The 15,567-nt window shown below is 50.5% G+C and overlaps 3 protein-coding genes across 3 annotated transcripts; all 3 read right to left on the bottom strand.

Annotated features, from left to right (window-relative positions):
• Window positions 1-265: 265 nt before the first annotated feature.
• Window positions 266-1,723, bottom strand: K444DRAFT_554596 (rhomboid-domain-containing protein). Its single transcript, XM_024876663.1, has 2 exons — window positions 1,432-1,723; window positions 266-1,383 (listed from the first exon to the last, which is right to left on the bottom strand). The coding sequence occupies exons 1-2, from the start codon at window positions 1,504-1,506 to the stop codon at window positions 556-558; spliced, it is 903 nt and encodes a 300-aa protein (XP_024741991.1). The 5' UTR covers window positions 1,507-1,723; the 3' UTR covers window positions 266-555.
• Window positions 1,724-4,122: 2,399 nt separating this feature from the next.
• On the bottom strand, window positions 4,123-9,145 carry K444DRAFT_519957 (uncharacterized protein; the record flags this gene model as incomplete). Its single annotated transcript, XM_024874004.1, has 4 exons — window positions 4,123-4,252; window positions 4,306-4,694; window positions 4,753-8,463; window positions 8,528-9,145. The coding sequence occupies 4 exons, from the start codon at window positions 9,143-9,145 to the stop codon at window positions 4,123-4,125; spliced, it is 4,848 nt and encodes a 1,615-aa protein (XP_024741992.1).
• A 3,798-nt stretch (window positions 9,146-12,943) lies between these two features.
• Window positions 12,944-14,614, bottom strand: K444DRAFT_519760 (uncharacterized protein; the record flags this gene model as incomplete). Its single annotated transcript, XM_024873987.1, has 1 exon — window positions 12,944-14,614. The coding sequence occupies one exon, from the start codon at window positions 14,612-14,614 to the stop codon at window positions 12,944-12,946; it is 1,671 nt and encodes a 556-aa protein (XP_024741993.1).
• Between the last annotated feature and the right edge of the window lie 953 nt (window positions 14,615-15,567).

Genomic DNA, 15,567 nt, shown 5'->3' on the forward strand with positions numbered 1-15,567 from the left:
ATCCCCTCCTCGAGCTCGCGTGCTAATTCGGTAAAAATAAGCGAGGCAGCATTTTGGTGTTGGGCTTGCTGTGGGCGATGAAGTAGTACTCATCTTTATTGCCCTTAATAAAGTTGGACATAGTAATGAGACGATTTAAATCAACCAGAACTAGATAGACACTCGAAGGAAAAAGACTTTGGGGTATACCATGAATCGAGGAGACATTCGTAGTTGGAATATCTGAAACGATTCAACTTGACTTGGTTGAGAATTCAATGAAGCCGTTTTTGTTCACTGCGAGATTGGGGGAAAGACTCGAATGGCAGAGTCTTTCACCTGAGGTGTGTTGCTACTGTAATCTACAAACGGAAAAGATCTAAAGTCACAAAGCTTCTCAGCCTCATGACTGTGAATCAACTCACTCTGCTAAGTTTTTAAGTCCAATCTTGATGCTGAGTTTCAAACTCTCAGAGAAGCCCCTTCCAGACTGATGATATATCTCCTCTAATGAAAATATGACCCTTTTTAATGCAACCAGCCACCATAAAGTCCCAAGCCATCCAGGCTGATGACCTATCTCCCCCAATAATACCTACCTCTTCTCAGTGCAATCAACCACCATAAAGCCCCAAAAGCCATCCCACCCAGATGATCTGCGTGACCAAAAGTTGGCAGCCAGTGCCCTTGTAGACCACCAACACTGAGCCCAACCATCAAAGCAGCCCCCAGCCACATTGGCATTGGTATAAACAAGAAACCCATTTGACCCCGAGGCACAACACACGCGGTAGCAGCGAATACGCCCAACACTCCCCCGGACGCCCCCAAACCCCCCGCATTCCATTCACCTCTCTTCTCCCACACATAGTTCTGGGTCAAGCCTCCAGCAATCACCGACCCAAAGTATAGCACCAAGAACGCTGGAGCACCGAAACTCGAGACAATTAATCGTCCAAACCCCCAAAGCCCGATCATGTTCATTGCAAGGTGCATAACACTTTGGTGCATGAACGCCGATGTGACAAGCGTGTAGTATCGGCCCTCCTTCATATTCTTCAACGAGTGGACGAAATGGTCATGCAACCACTGCATTTTTGCTGTTGCTTCGGACGAAGCTTGAGTTCTAACGGCACTGCTGACCAGTGCGGCATATCCGTACAAGCCTATACATGCTCCCACCAGGCCTCCAACGATGATATTAGGTGTGTTGAAGAATTGTTTAGATTTTGAAGGAGGTTCAGGGTTCCAATCGCCCTCTTCATCGTGCTCTTGGCGGGTTTGCCGGTCCTTTCTCCGTGGGACTTCTCGATCACCTGGTTGGAAGTAACGATGCCGGGGAATGCTCGTGTTGAAGGGTCTTCGTAAGTGTTGGAGTGCGGGACTCTTGACGAGTGGGTTGAGCTGTTTAGTGTCAGTTCAATGTTGCTCTGCTTTTGGGGCAATTCTTACGCGATATCGGGCGATTGGCGGCGGATGAGATGCTCGTAGACAATTTAACCTGGAGGTCTGCCGCAAGAAGCTCATCTTGTTATAGATTGTTAATTGTACATGGAGCTCCACGTCGAGGAGGGAGGTAGCTTCTCCTTTGTGTAATCTGATAGATCACCGCGAAACGAGCTTACCGGCCGCCAGAGTCAAGGTGAGCCATGGAGGTCCTTAAGAACCGATGGCTGCAAACACCAAATATGTTATGTTCAGACTCAATTGCTTATTGCCAAGCAAGAAAGACGTCGAGCTTTTGATTCATGGACGTTGTTGTTGTGGCGAGCACGGACCTCTCCACTGTCATTTGTCCGTTTGAACGAAGCTCTTCGGACAATCTTCCAGACAACTTTCAGAGGAAGCTTTTGTCGTTGAGGATCTAGCCTTGTCTTTGCCTTATGAGACACGAATCGAGAGAATAACTGATTCTTGTCATGATTATAGTCATCGACACTCTCAAAGATGTTGACTCGATTGAATACAAGAGAACGTCCAGCGCTCCTCCTCCAATGAGTGTTGGTTTCTTTGGTCGTTTTCAGTTGAACAGAAAAGAGCAAAAGAAATGCGATCACAAACTTCCTGGCAAGAGGGGGCGGGCTTATTGTCGAAGCTAGTCTCGATTTAGTTGACTTCGCTCCTCACTTCCTCCCTTTTTGGTATGAATTCAAGTGATGCAACTCATAATCCATGATCCACACTCAAATCAGTTGCACTTGCCTTGCCTACAGTACGTCTCCTGACTTGAGTTCGCTTGGCTTCGATGGCTCACTATGTGTCTTGTCAATTCTTCGTCCACACTCATTGAAGCCGACACAACTTTCCCATTCCTTTTCTGATTATTGAACTTCCCCTTTAGCAAGAAAATTATAAGCTCAACAATTGGCAGGGCCACATCTTAGTTCGCTCCCATATCCTTTTCCTCCAAGGCGGAACTTGATTACTTAAGTAAAGGCAGAATACTTCTAACAGGGCAGCGGAGCACTTCACCAAGCTTGGGCGGTCCAACAGCAAAGGTTGATATGGGTGTAGATATACCTCGCCTTCACCGAAAAACAACGAACTGCGACAAGGAATCCTGACTGTTGGTTCCCCTCTTGATTCTTCACCCTCACTCAGCAATTCCGTCTAGCATGAGCCGTCTAGAAGTTGTCTAACCGAAGCCAAATGTGGGATCTGGAAAGGGGATCGGGAGCACGCTTCCACCGATCTGGTCTCTGCCGCGGATTCCAGAGACCTTATATGTGGTCAAGCTTCAGCAGCTTCTTTCTTCAGCTTTGCCATGTGGCTTGATTGTGCCTTTGACGAGGTAACAATCTCAGCTATAACTTGGATTATCCTATACCAAGAGAATACCTTGAGGCATACTAAAGCCTATTGTCCCAATGACTTTGACAACATTCTCCAACTTCCAATTCTCTCCCACCCTAGCTAAAACAAGTGACTTTCTCCATGCAAGCCAATTACAACAGCTCGAAAATGCAGCCGTCGGGATTAAGATATCTCAAGAGGAATAGTCAAACACCATGAATGGGATATCCCGAAATACCAGAGAACGAGTAAAGCATCTGGCATGAAAGCCAAACAGTTTTGTCTCAGCAGCCCCTCAAAGATATTCTTGCTCCCATCCAAGATTCAGAAACTCTTTTGTGTTGCTCCGAACCTTCAAAACGGCCGTCGTCTTGCCTTTTAGCCTACCTTCACCGGCATTTTCGCTGTTGCAAAGTCGGTTTTTCGCCAAGAGGTAGGACTCGCGTCTCCCTGGACTTGAAATGAGATTTGGAGGTTGGTAAGCAAATAACCCCCCGTAGATGCTTGTTCTACAGATCTCTGCTCTGACCTCGTGGCTCTATTGATTGTTAGATTCAAAAGGTGATTGCTCAAGGCAGAGTGCGGAGAATATCCACCCCATACGCACACTTTCAGAGTCACATCGTATCCAAGGCACAGTGTATTTTTAGAATGTGTTTGTACTACTGAAGCTGGCTGGCTTGCTTGACGAATTAGAATATTTGTACAATGTTTTCTCCCCTCCCCCTTTGGATCCTCTCCGACACACATCCGCTGTTGGCGACCAGCTTCAGTATGAAAAGTCAGACCCCAGCATCCCCAGGCCTGGAATCCCCACCCAGCCACCCGTCGGTCTCAATATTACAAAACTTGCCAGCCAGCATCAGAGAAAAGTATCGTAGGTACCAATCCCAGACTCTTCACCCATAAGAGGGGACGAGTCCAGCATCGTAGACAAATGCACAACGCAAATGCAACGCATATTCATGCACCTCCTCGCATGCAAGCAAGCAGATCAGGCAACGACCCAAAGAAAAGAAAAAGATTATTGACACAAAAGCTTTTAGTCCTTGGCCTGCGCCGGGCTCGATGCCGAAAGCGTAGGTCAAATCCCACCAGCCAAAGGAAATTTCGCAGAAAAAGCAACCTGTCTCCCGCACACCATCCGAAATATGCGCAGGAAAAAAATAAAGGAAATCTGGCTGCCGAATGTAGTCTATGGTCGAAGCTCGAGGTATCATTGTAAACGAAGAAGAAACTTTTAAGACACGTTTTAGAAAAGGCCCCGCCGCAAATGCAAGATTAGCCCGCCGGTCTATGCACAGAGATTAGGATGCTTCTGAAAACACTTTTGTGTATGTGATCGGATGCTCATGGCTCGTTCTCTTTCTTGTCTTCTGGCTTCTCTGCGGGAGTTGCCTTCGACAGTGCGGGAGAAACTGATGTTGATGGTGGAGAGGCTGGGTGCTCTGAGTCACCGGATCCTAATCCTGCAAGAAGGCTGTGAAGAGTTAGATTGCTATTACCGAAGTGAAGGACTCTTGGAGAACGTACCTAAATGCATTTGCGGAAGTGGCTGATTCCTTTTCCTTTTGTTGCGGGGGGGTGCCTGTTCTTGATGACGCTCCAGAATCTTCGCCGGTCCTGCTCAATGAACCACCGGGGCCCATCTTGCGGCCGCTGTTACTTCGAGACGAAAACATCGACGTGGGACCGAACGACATTTGTTGACTTGCCGCCCTGGTTGCACCCTTGTTGGTAAGACGACGGAGATCATCCATACCAACAGTGTTCTTTTGGTAGTCGGGAGGGGGCTGGTTGTTGCCGTATTGGTTTGAATAATTTCTTGAATCACCACGGCCCATTGGCATTCGTCCGCTACCACCACCGCCGCGTGGGCCACGAGCGTTCTCAGCAGCCTTCTGAACAGCAGCTGCCTCAGCCTAAGAACATATTAGCATTAATCACCCTAAATCTTTCTTTCATCCGAAGGATACATACCTCAGCTCGGACCTCTTCCAAGGTCTTAGGACCCTTGTTGTCCTCCTTCGATTGCCATCGCTTCTTCCTCAGATCAACGATATCCATAAGCATGAATCTCAAACGGCTTGGAAGTTCTGGAGTATCGATCATAGACTGGATGCGAGTGAAGTAGACATCCATCATGGGTTTGCCCTTCTCGGTGCTGTCTAAGTTTCCACCGATCGTCTTGAGAAGCTTCGTCAATGATTCGATTTCAGCTTCATCAGGAATGCCAGTGTAATCCACAAGTTTCTTCACGCACTCGTGCATGATACGTTCCGTGAGCATGCTGAGCTTGTAAAGTTCACCGATGAATTGGACAAGACCAAGACCACGTCGCTTAGCAGCTGCAGCAATATAGTACTCATCGGAGAGCATGACAGCCTCTGGAGTCTTGTCATCACCAGGTTCACCTTCTGGCTTATCGGGCAAGTCCATCTTCCAACCGCGCTCGAACTCTTCTTGACATCGGTTCAGAAGGTACTTTCGGAAGAGGTTACCACCTGAAACGATGTTGCCATTCTTGTCAAGAATGCTTTCGTCCTTAATTTCAGGACTCATGGTCTCCAGCATGCGCTTGCAGAATCTGGCATACATCGAAGCCCAGTGAGCCTCATCAGTAGCCTTCTCAAAGGTGAGTTGGATGACTTGTCGAAGCGTACGCCCATCCGCTTCATCCTTGGATTGGGCCGCGATGGCGAGGATCTGATCGGCGATCTTGTCGAACTTCTCGGGCGTCATCTTGTTCAGAGCTGCCTTCACCTTTCGTTGAACTAAGTCGGGATCCATGTGTCCAGGAGCACCAGACGCACCAGGAGTGGGACCAGCTGCACCAGTAGCTGATTGAGACTGGCCAATGCTGCGTGGCTTCCATCCAGTAGCAGAGACTTGAATAGGTTTGAGTTCCATACCAGCGGTGAGAGGCATCGTCTTTGCGGCTTGAGCTTCGGCCTTGGGATTTGACTGGAAATTGTCTCGTTTGCTTCCAGAGCGTTGCGACCTGCTTTGTTGGCGGGGAGAAGGCATACTGCTCATGTTCGAATTTGATGAAGATCGCGCCATTGTGCTGCCACCGGGGAAGCCTGCACCACCTGGACGATTGAAAGAACCTAGTTGAGCCATTGGAGGCCTTGGCACGGCACCCATTGACATCGCATATCGTTGATCAGATGTTGTTCCAGCAGGAAGGGTCTTTCCCAGACTAACAAAAGCACCCATGGCAGAGGCTCCGATCGGTCTGGCAGAATTCGATCTGGATGATCCAGGGCCCATTCCTCCAGGTGTTCGTGACGATCCGGAACGTGCTGAACCACCGTCACCGTCACCAATGAGAGCTTTGATCTGAGACGCAAATTCCATAGATGGCTTCTCGGTGAAGACCTTCTGGAATTGGAGTAAGAACTCCTTGTCATATTTGAAGCTCTTGCCTTTTGTCATGACTGCAGAGTTCAGTGCCGGGTTAGGAGAACTGATGTGGGTTGGGTAAATCGCGGGGTTGAGCACTGTCAGGAAGCGGGCAGACTTGAGTGACTGAAGAGCCGCACTGGGCTGCGGAGGCTCGACAGGCTTGGTGTTGAGTGGCGCAAGGTTGAGTGCAGCAGGCTTGCCACGCTTTTCGGTTTGATTGACCTTTGACGGAGGGGGGCCCATAGAATCATCAGAAGCGGGAGTTGAAGCTCCACTGTCGGTACCCAAAGTGAGATTCGACAGCTTCGACGCCAAAGTGCTTGGTGTGTTTGGCGCATTCTTCTCTTCGTCCTTGTTCTCTGGCTTGTCCTTCTTGACTTCAGTAGGCTCCTCGCTCTTACCAGCAGCCTTCGCCTCGGCCTCGGCCCGCTTCTTCTCGCGCTCATCTTCCAGGCGTTCCATCTCTCGCTCGGCCTCCCGAAGTGTACGGTCATTTTCGGCAGCATCAGCTTTCTCCTTTTCAGCCTTGGCCTTGTCGGCTGCAGCTTTCTCGACAGCACGCTTTGCAAGAAGCTCGGCCTCTTTCTTCTCGCGCTCGGCCTCGGCCTCCTCCATTTCACGGATTTGACGCTCCAACTCTTCTTCTTCTTCCTGTTTAGCCTTCGCGGCGGCAGCCTTGGCATCTGCTTCCTCCTTTGCTTTTGCCTCCTCTGCTAATCTGGCCTCTTCCTTTGCCTTCTGCTCTTCCTTCAACTTGGCCTCAGCGGCTTTTGCATCTTCTTCGGCCTTAGCTTGGTCCGCTACTGCTTTGTCGGCCTCCGCAGCTTTCTTAACCTTCTCCAGGATCTCGAGGCGAATCTGCTCTTGGGTCTTGCCGCCAATAGCAGCACTATCGGTTCGAGCATGTTGGGGAGTCGCAGGTTTTGGTGGAGGAGTAGGAGTGGATGCAATGACAGGTGGCGTACGAGCTCGCGCACTCGGTGCGGGAGAGGCAGGTGCCTTGAAGCTTTCTACATCAATTGCTTCGCCATCTGGCCTCTTGATGACAATTGCGGCGCTCTTGCGAGTTGTTCTGGTGAAGACAGGGGATGGTGTTGGATTAGCCTTTGGCTGAGGAGTGTGAGGATGGGAGACGGAAGCGGTCATAGATGGAGTTTGAGGTTGTCCCATGCTTGAAGCCGGTCTCTGTTCTGACATCTGAGACGAGTTTCGTGACATCGGTTGTCCTTGTGGAGCATACTGTCCGGGGATGTAGTTTGGCTGTTGGTAGTTCGGTTGAGGGGATGCGGGAGGACCGCTCATGTACCCCATCCCTTGCATTTGAGGGAATATGTACGGTGCGTTCTGCATGGACATTCGGGGGTCATATTGTTGTGGGGGGTAACCGTAGCTTGCCTGTTTAGATGTTAGAAATCGGTTGAAGTCACCGCTGCATGGCGAAAGATCCATTTGAGAAACTTCTTGCGCAGTAATGATGGAAGGGGGTGGGGGAAGAGGGGGTAAGGCAGCTTGATCAACAAAAGAGATCCGATGTTCCAGAGTAGCTTCTAGTGGTGGCAGATAGTGCTGGGGTGGCATGAAATGACCATTCACTGAGCGCTCCGCTGGCACCGAGTTGTTTCTCTTCTCATTCTGATCGTAACTTTCGCGCTCTGAGTGCATTTGCTCATTCGACGCGTAGCTGTGACCAAAGAGTTCCCTTGAATGCTCTCTTGATCGATTGCGATTTGAGGACTGCTCATTGTTTCTCGACCACTGGTTCTTCTTGCCCTTGCCTCTGTTGCCGGACTTTGAAGAAATATCTGAAGGATTGTTGGAGAAAGAGGAGTGATGTACTTGAGGAGGTTGCATGTGCTGCTGAGGGAAGAAGGGTGTAAATGGCTGGTTCTGCATCGGCATGGCTGGGTTCATGTTCGGCGTGCCTGGCATCGAGGGTGTCAGAGCGGGACTGCGCGCAACTTGATGGGGCGAGTTTGGGAATTGAGGTCGACCTTGGGCTGGGAAGGGAGGTGCCATACCACCGCCACGGCCTTGGTTCTGAGAACCCCTAAACTGTTGTGAGTTCTGGGGAGGGTAACCCGTCTGTGGCTGATACTGAGGTTGGAAGCCCCCACGGCCTCGCCCGCCTTGAGGAGGGAATCCACCACGCCCTTGACCTGCGCCTGACTGATTGTTCAAATCATTTTGTGCAGATTGTGAGGATTCCCGACGGTTGTGACCACCGGCTTGCTGATTGCCAGGAGCAAGAGGACCTTGTGTGCCAGAGGCTTGTCGCATGTGACGCTTTAAAACGGAAAATATTAGTTGACGGTCTTGGCAAAAATAAGGATTGATATGTCAAACTTACATCGCCATCGCCACCGAAACTGCCAAATGCAACATTTCCACTTTGTCCACCAAGTACAGAAGGAGGTATCGCACCGCCACTTTCAGATGCTTTAGGGATGGGGACCGGTGAGTGTGGCGGATCAGTGGTCCTCGGATTAGGGATTGGAATTGGGGCTGAAGTCGCGGACTGAGCCGGTTGAGGTGTGCTATGAGACGCAGCTGGCGAGTCTGTGATAGAACCGAACTGGATGTTCCCCTTTGATCCGCCAACGGGGCCACCGTTCATGCTGCTCGGGCCATTCGCGCTTATCGTGACCGAGCTCTTCCGGCCGTGCTCATTACCATTAATTGCAGAACTGCTATGCGCGATTGCAGGAGCAGAAACTGCCGGTACAGCTGGAGAAATCGAGGGCTTGCCGTTCACCGGCGAGATCGAGCTTGATTTTCCATGTTGCTGCTGTACCGGCGCAGCGCCGCCAACAGCCACGGCGGGAGAGGGGGTCGAGGAGCCCGTCGCGATGGGTGGCGACGAGACTGCCTTCTTAGCGGTAGAGGCGTAAGAGGGAGTCGACTGGGACGCGCTGGTGGTGTTTGAGGCCTGGCTTGGGATTTGAGGTTGCTGGGAGACTGAAGTCATAGGGTGAGCTTTTCGAAGATGACCTCGTGGTGATGGAAGGAGATTTGTATGACGTATCGCGACGAGCAGTACCGGGCGTGAATCCTTCGCAGAAGAACAATTCGATATCAAATCGGATCTGTTCTATGGAGAAGACGACAAGACTGGGGGCGCAGAGTGGAGTGGGTGGGAGTAGTCGAAATTAATCGCTTCCTCGTGGGAAAGGACTACCTTTGCAGGCACCCTTTTTACTTCTGGATGAATGAAAGTGTGTCGCAGCGATCGCCGAAGCTGTACGTGCGGATGTTAGATCGAATACGCGGAGTATCGAAGGACTATTCCAGGCGCGATCGGTCTCCTACAGAATAGAAGAGGTCGCCGGAGTAGTAGGAGGTGTTGTTGTTGGTTTGGTTTGTGAGGAAAAGATTTTGTAGGGGGAAGGCATGTTGCACGTCTGGGTATGAAAAAATTCGGGGACAGGAAGCGAGCGGGCCTGGATGGGACTAGCGCGCGGCTTTGCCCTTCCTCCCCAAAGCAAAGTTGGGTATTTTGGAGTCACGCTCAGGCCATATTCCACTCGACTGTCCTCTCAGCCATGTCCAGTGCTGTGCTGTGCAGTCCAGTCCTCAACGGCTGCTTGGGGGCCAGCAGCCCTGGGCCAGAGCAGGCGTGGCCCTTCACACACGTACAGCATGCGCAGCCCCAGCTCTGGGCTGCCAATTTGAGGTCACCAAGTCCCACGATCACAAGCTAGGCGGCCGGCCAAAAGACTCGCACCGATCTGCCTGAGCAGGAGCAGACGGCGCCCTGTGTCCAGCCCAACCGCCTCCTTTGTTGCAATCCCAGAGAGCGACGTGCGCCGCGACAGTGCTCTTGCGGCCCGAAAAATCTGCAGTCAATCTGAAAAAGTAAATTCGTACTTTGCGCGAGGACGATCAGATACGGCTTCTGCGCTCCGGCTCTGTTGCTGGCCGTCAAACACGCTAGGACTGGGATTGACCCCTTGTCTGTTTCCCAGATTCTCTTCATCCGACCTGCATGCTTGACCACCACCTCCAAGTTCGAGAAACATTTCTTCCAGAAGCAAACAAAATCCAGGGCCTTCTCCAACAGCACGAGGGGGCGCAGACTCGCTGCCCTACAGTGCAGAACACCGGAGTGACAATGGCAATGACGATGACACCCACTTGGTACTCGGATTTGAGGTGAGTCAAGCTGCTGGATGGCGTGAATCCAGCCCTCTCCAGCTTTGATCTTTTCTCCAACTTGATCTTGCTTGCCTGTGACACCTCCGTTCCCTCGATACGTGCGCGGACTCACAGCCGCGGCGGTTCAGATTGGACACGGCCCGAGATGGCTGTAGATTCCAGCGGGCACCGAATCACCACAGAATCAGGTAATATCGCATTCGAAGCTTTCCCCAGGAGTCGCCGTGTGCCAGTAAATCCACCAGCAGCCGCTGCACTAGGGCTAGGCAGACCCCAAATCTTACGAATAAGACTCGCCGCTGGAGGCGACCATCAAGTGTCCAATACAACCATACCTTCAACTTCCATCCCTCGATCAGAGAATTCTCCAGCATTCCACGTCCAAGTTCGAAGCCAACAAGCAAACGTATTTAGATCTGAGTCATTCCAAATTTGCATGCTGACCTGCATGATATCTGCAAATAACACCAAGGCTCACTGCCTCGTCAGATCAAATGCCGCAGCAGAACAGAAAAAAGTCCGCTTGCGGCGCAACCGTGCCGAACCCAAATCCGGGCTACAGTACCCAACTGCATGGAAGGCTGCAGTGTGACGCCAGTGAACTCCGGCCCAGTAAGCCTTCTCACCAGTTTCCTCCCAAACTCCAAAACTCAGCACACAAATCCAGCCTGTATCAAACCTCGTTCCTGCAACCTCCCGCACGATCTCTAACCGCGAATGCAATCTTGCATGGCTCTCGCAATTTCCAGTATCCTGGAGTGTACTGACACAGATATCATATCGAACATCAGCCCATCTTTCCAGTAAATAATTCTCCCATTGCTTGTTGGAAATTGGCCCCTAGAAGCAGCAGGGAGCGCATCCCTTTCCTTGTAAGCCAAGACAATGACTTGCATGTGATCGCCAACCTGCATTTTACGCTCAACATATCTGCAGTTCGAGAGCCGCCAGCAACCTAACTGCTTATCGTTGAACTGAACCTCCGTGAAACTGATTCTCTCGACTTTTGACTTTTCCAGCAGCGACTTGAAACTTCGGAGGGAAGGCGTTGGCAAGGGGGCCAATCGCAGTCGAGGCCTCTAAACCCCTTTCTTGATTCGCCACCTCGTTACCCCCTTTTCCAGCTCTCGTCAAGGGTCACAATTGCCACAAGACCATGGCCTCTCAAATCCCACTTACATTGACGAAACCCCCTTCCGGATTTCCAGTATCCGCTTTTGCTAGTGGCTATATCACGGAATGGAGCCTCCCACAGCCTTTCTTAATATTGGGTGCGTTGCGTAATATCCCTTATGTAAAGTGTCTAGGATCTAAGTTGGTTTTATCCTTTTGCAAAGAATAACTCAGTTGAAAGCAGCAGCTTGAGAATATCCTAATGGGAGTGGGAAGAAATATATGATGAAAATGTAGAGGGTGAGGACCGACCCGACATTTTCGTCACTACCCGTATATTACTCATTCCATTTTATCAAGCCTTCAACTTGTTTCTTATGGTAGAAGATCTCAACACTGCGTTTGACGATGATTTCAAATACAGTCCTACGTGACTGATGGTATTCTTCTCCACATTCTTTGGGCTAGGCCGTACGCCTCGCGTCTCGAAAACGTCTGCTTCCTGGGATGATCTTCAAATAGACAAAATAGCCGGAGCACTACACGCCAAGGAATGAGATCTCTCTTCCGTCTGCATGTTGTTTAGCACAGAATTCTACCGCTTGGTCTATTTGGCAAAGTCATGGCTGCACAGGTATATGGCACCTCTCGTAGCGTCAACTCTTTGCGACAAATTCTTCTTCCCATCACTCCCTAGAAGTGATTCAGGCTAGCTCCTTCGGTCCGGCTTCAGCTCTCGTGCTCTGTGGATAAGACGCCCTCACTGCTAATATTGCTGATCTCTCCGAGCTTTTCAAAACCTACAACAAAGATTGCGTTGTGGTCTTCAGGACCAGAGGAGTTCTCCCTGCCATCGTGAAAAAGTCGGCATGTTACTCGAGAAGCTGCAAAGTTATTTGCGTGATAGTGCAGAAAGAATCGGCAATATCTGTAAGTTTCTTACACCAAAGCAAGATACTGCTGGCCGCCTGTTCAGGTAGGGTCTTTAGCAATGTGTCCTAGCTGATGTTCACTGTTTATCACCGTCACCGCGTGGAAGATCAGAGATCTTCTCGAATACAAGTAGATGAAGTCACAAGTCACATCACTCCAAAGATTTCCCAGTGCCATCATGACGCGGAAAGAACTGAAATGCTCAACATATCAAGACCCCTAGATCACCCATTTACAGGCCCGGTAGCCATTCCTCTCCTAAATACTTCCTGAACGCCGATGGCTCTCAGCCGATTTCACCAAATGCAGCAGCAACAAAATTGGGGTCTCCACGCTATGCAGCCATAAAATCATAGATGCTTCTTCGATCCAAAAGGCATATCACAACACAGGGTCTAGACTTCGTCCCCTATATGCAAATGGTTTATATAATGCATCATACACAAACACCATACTTCCCAGCAACACCAACAGACTAAGACCGGCTAGTCAGACGACCGTACAGGAAGAGCCTTGATATCTGACCCAGTCAGCAGTGCACTGGAGGAAATGCTTGAAGGTGAGCTTACTCTCTCTGTGCCTCGATCTTTGCAATCCATTCCGCGCACATCTTTAGCCGTTCCCGGACGTTGCTCGTGGAGAGCAACTTATACTTCTCTGCATCGGCGGTGGGAAGGACGCTCGCGAACCACCAAGGGAAGAGTGCAGGGTCGTTCGGACACTGGCCGTACACCTGAAATACACGAGTGTGGAGCCAGGGTGCAGATTGTTCCCGCATCCTCGTCACGAAGTCGACTCCTATTTCGAACAGCTCTTGGGTCGACATGGTGTTGAATTCATATAGCTGGATAGGCTGTTTAAGATCTCGAGCTTGAGTGTGGTGCGGCGGAGCCCCAAAGTCGTCTTGGGCCGAGAAGTTGCGCGCAATGGACGGAGTCAATGTTTCTCGAGCCTCCAGTTCTTCCTCGGCAGCAATACTGATGTCGTCTATTCTTTCTACTTTACCAATTGTGTAGTCATCTTTGGTCCCGTGCTTGACGACCCGGAATCTTGATACACCAACCGTCTCGATGAGGCTCCGGCCGTCGGGCGTGAGGTGCATATTTACTATATGCAGCAATGTTCCGTATTCGTAGAAGTGCACCCGTCCTAAATTACCTTGAGGTTCCCGTGAAGGGTTGTGTAGCAGCATCCCAAATTTCCGGTCTCCGCTCTCCAAGGTACGTCTGATCATAAGACGATATCTCGGTTCGAAAATGTGGAGGAAGGTTGGTACCGTTGGAAAAGACAGTGTACACACGAAGAGAGACAAATCCAGATCCGCTTTTGAACTCTTTTCCAATGTCGCTGCTTCCATTCGCAGATTTAATGCATCAGGACAGAGACCAGCCAGGAGATTGGTAAGGACGACATTTGATGGAGAACTTCTCGCGTTGACCCCTGGAGGAATTGCGTAAACTCGCCGACATACCGGGCAGAGATTCGAATGGTTGAGAACTTCCTGAAGACAATTTCGACAGAACGTATGGCCACATGTCGTAGTATATGGATCCAGAAATAAACTGTAACAGACCTGACAGTCCAGCTCCGACCTTGTGGCTTCCTTGAGTTGCTGAAGCACCACCGTATTCAAAATATCAGACTGATCTGCCATAGGTGACGCAGAGGTATAGATGACCTCCGAATCATGGGCCAATTCGCCCATTTCCGCCATCGCGTATGTTGAGACTAGCCGTCCACCTGGTAGCACTCGGTCCCGTTTTGCTTCGTCCCGCAGAGAAGGCATACCCGCTATTGACCATTTATCTCTCTCTTCAAGTCTTAACAAAACTTCAGACGCATCTGCGCTGTTTCTGTATACTTCCACCTCCCTCCTGACCACATCCATAATCTTATTCAGTACCACATCCACACTGCAATCCCCTATCGCATGGTCCGCACCACATGTTGTAAATGGACATGTAAACCCTTGTAATCGATTGGGCGTGCCTGGATAAGAAATATTCCGCCGTGGATGTAGCTCTGGGATGCATTTCTTGCAAAGGGAATTCCCACAAGGTAGGGTGACTGGATCTCGGAACGGATAAGAGCATTGGGGGCATTGCGCCAGTCTTACGATCCCCCGCGCGTCGTCAGAGGCATCGAGTGGAACATCCGCCTCGGTGATACTAAGTGTCGAGCTTGAGGTCTTGGAGAGGGGTGATCGGAGCACGAGGGGGGTATTGCTGAAGGACATCAATGGCGCTTCGACCAGCGCAGTGCCGTCGGACTGTCCCTGATCTAGTTCTGGTTGTAAAAGAGAGTCGGCCCAAAGCCGTGAGGTATTCGGAGAGGACGCAACTGTCCTTGTAAAATGGCCCGGAGTTTGACAGTTCAATGCGATCTCAGGGAGCGGACAGGAGGTGTTTGATGTCGGAGAGTATCAATGAGCCCAGGGTTCGTAACTCCTCGCATTTGTCGTTATCGTAAAGACAGAGGTCGTGTGCGCAAGGAAATGGGGTATATGGAAGAGAAGTAGACAATTACAAAGAAGTAAAATAATTGAAGGGCATAGAATCGAAGTCGAGGTTCATGAATTAGTTTTCGGAAGAGATAAATGCCGTCATGCGAGAGGGCCTGCTTGGATTCGCTCAAACCCTTGTCCGGCCAGTGAAGTCTGTCTACGAATCATTGAAACATCAAGCAGTAACCACTCTTCTAGTCTTATATGGAAAGCACACTGCATACCATAAACCGGGTTTACATTTTACGCTGGAGCTACTTTAAACATTCAGTCTGCCCAAGTTGTAGCACAAGACATCCCATCTCCCACCTGAACGCGGCAGCCGACTTCGAAATCGCAACGCCCCCAGCACAATCCGTGAGCGAGTCTGAAAAGTCATGCAGGGTTCTGTGAGCACTCGATTTCGTAATCAAGCCCCCTCTCATAAAATGCCTCCTTGCGACTCGTGCATTCATTCCGTGAGACGTGAGACCTCACGCCCAACCCGTCTTTGAACAAAATCAGCAGCGGAGAGCTCGGGCGATTCAATGGTCTTGTTCACGATCTCAAGCCGATCGACGACCTGCCCCTCATCGACGCCTTCCCTCTTTCGGCCAGTATATGCTACGCTTCCCACCACAGGCTCCTTAGTACCAGTTCCGGGCCGTTGAAGAGAAGATCTGGAGAAGTCCAGTCACAGATTGGTA

This window comes from Hyaloscypha bicolor (assembly GCF_002865645.1).
Source record: "Hyaloscypha bicolor E unplaced genomic scaffold K444scaffold_17, whole genome shotgun sequence".
NCBI classification, from domain to species: Eukaryota; Fungi; Ascomycota; class Leotiomycetes; order Helotiales; family Hyaloscyphaceae; genus Hyaloscypha; species Hyaloscypha bicolor.

What these genes read in the sequence shown, in the direction of transcription:
- K444DRAFT_554596 (XM_024876663.1), bottom strand. Translation starts at nt 1,506, where the DNA reads ATGAGCTTCTTGCGGCAGACCTCCAGGTTAAATTGTCTACGAGCATCT. An exon ending in CGCCAATCGCCCGATATCGC is followed by an intron (nt 1,384 to 1,431) that starts GTAAGAATTGCC and finishes GACACTAAACAG; the next exon opens with CTCAACCCACTCGTCAAGAG.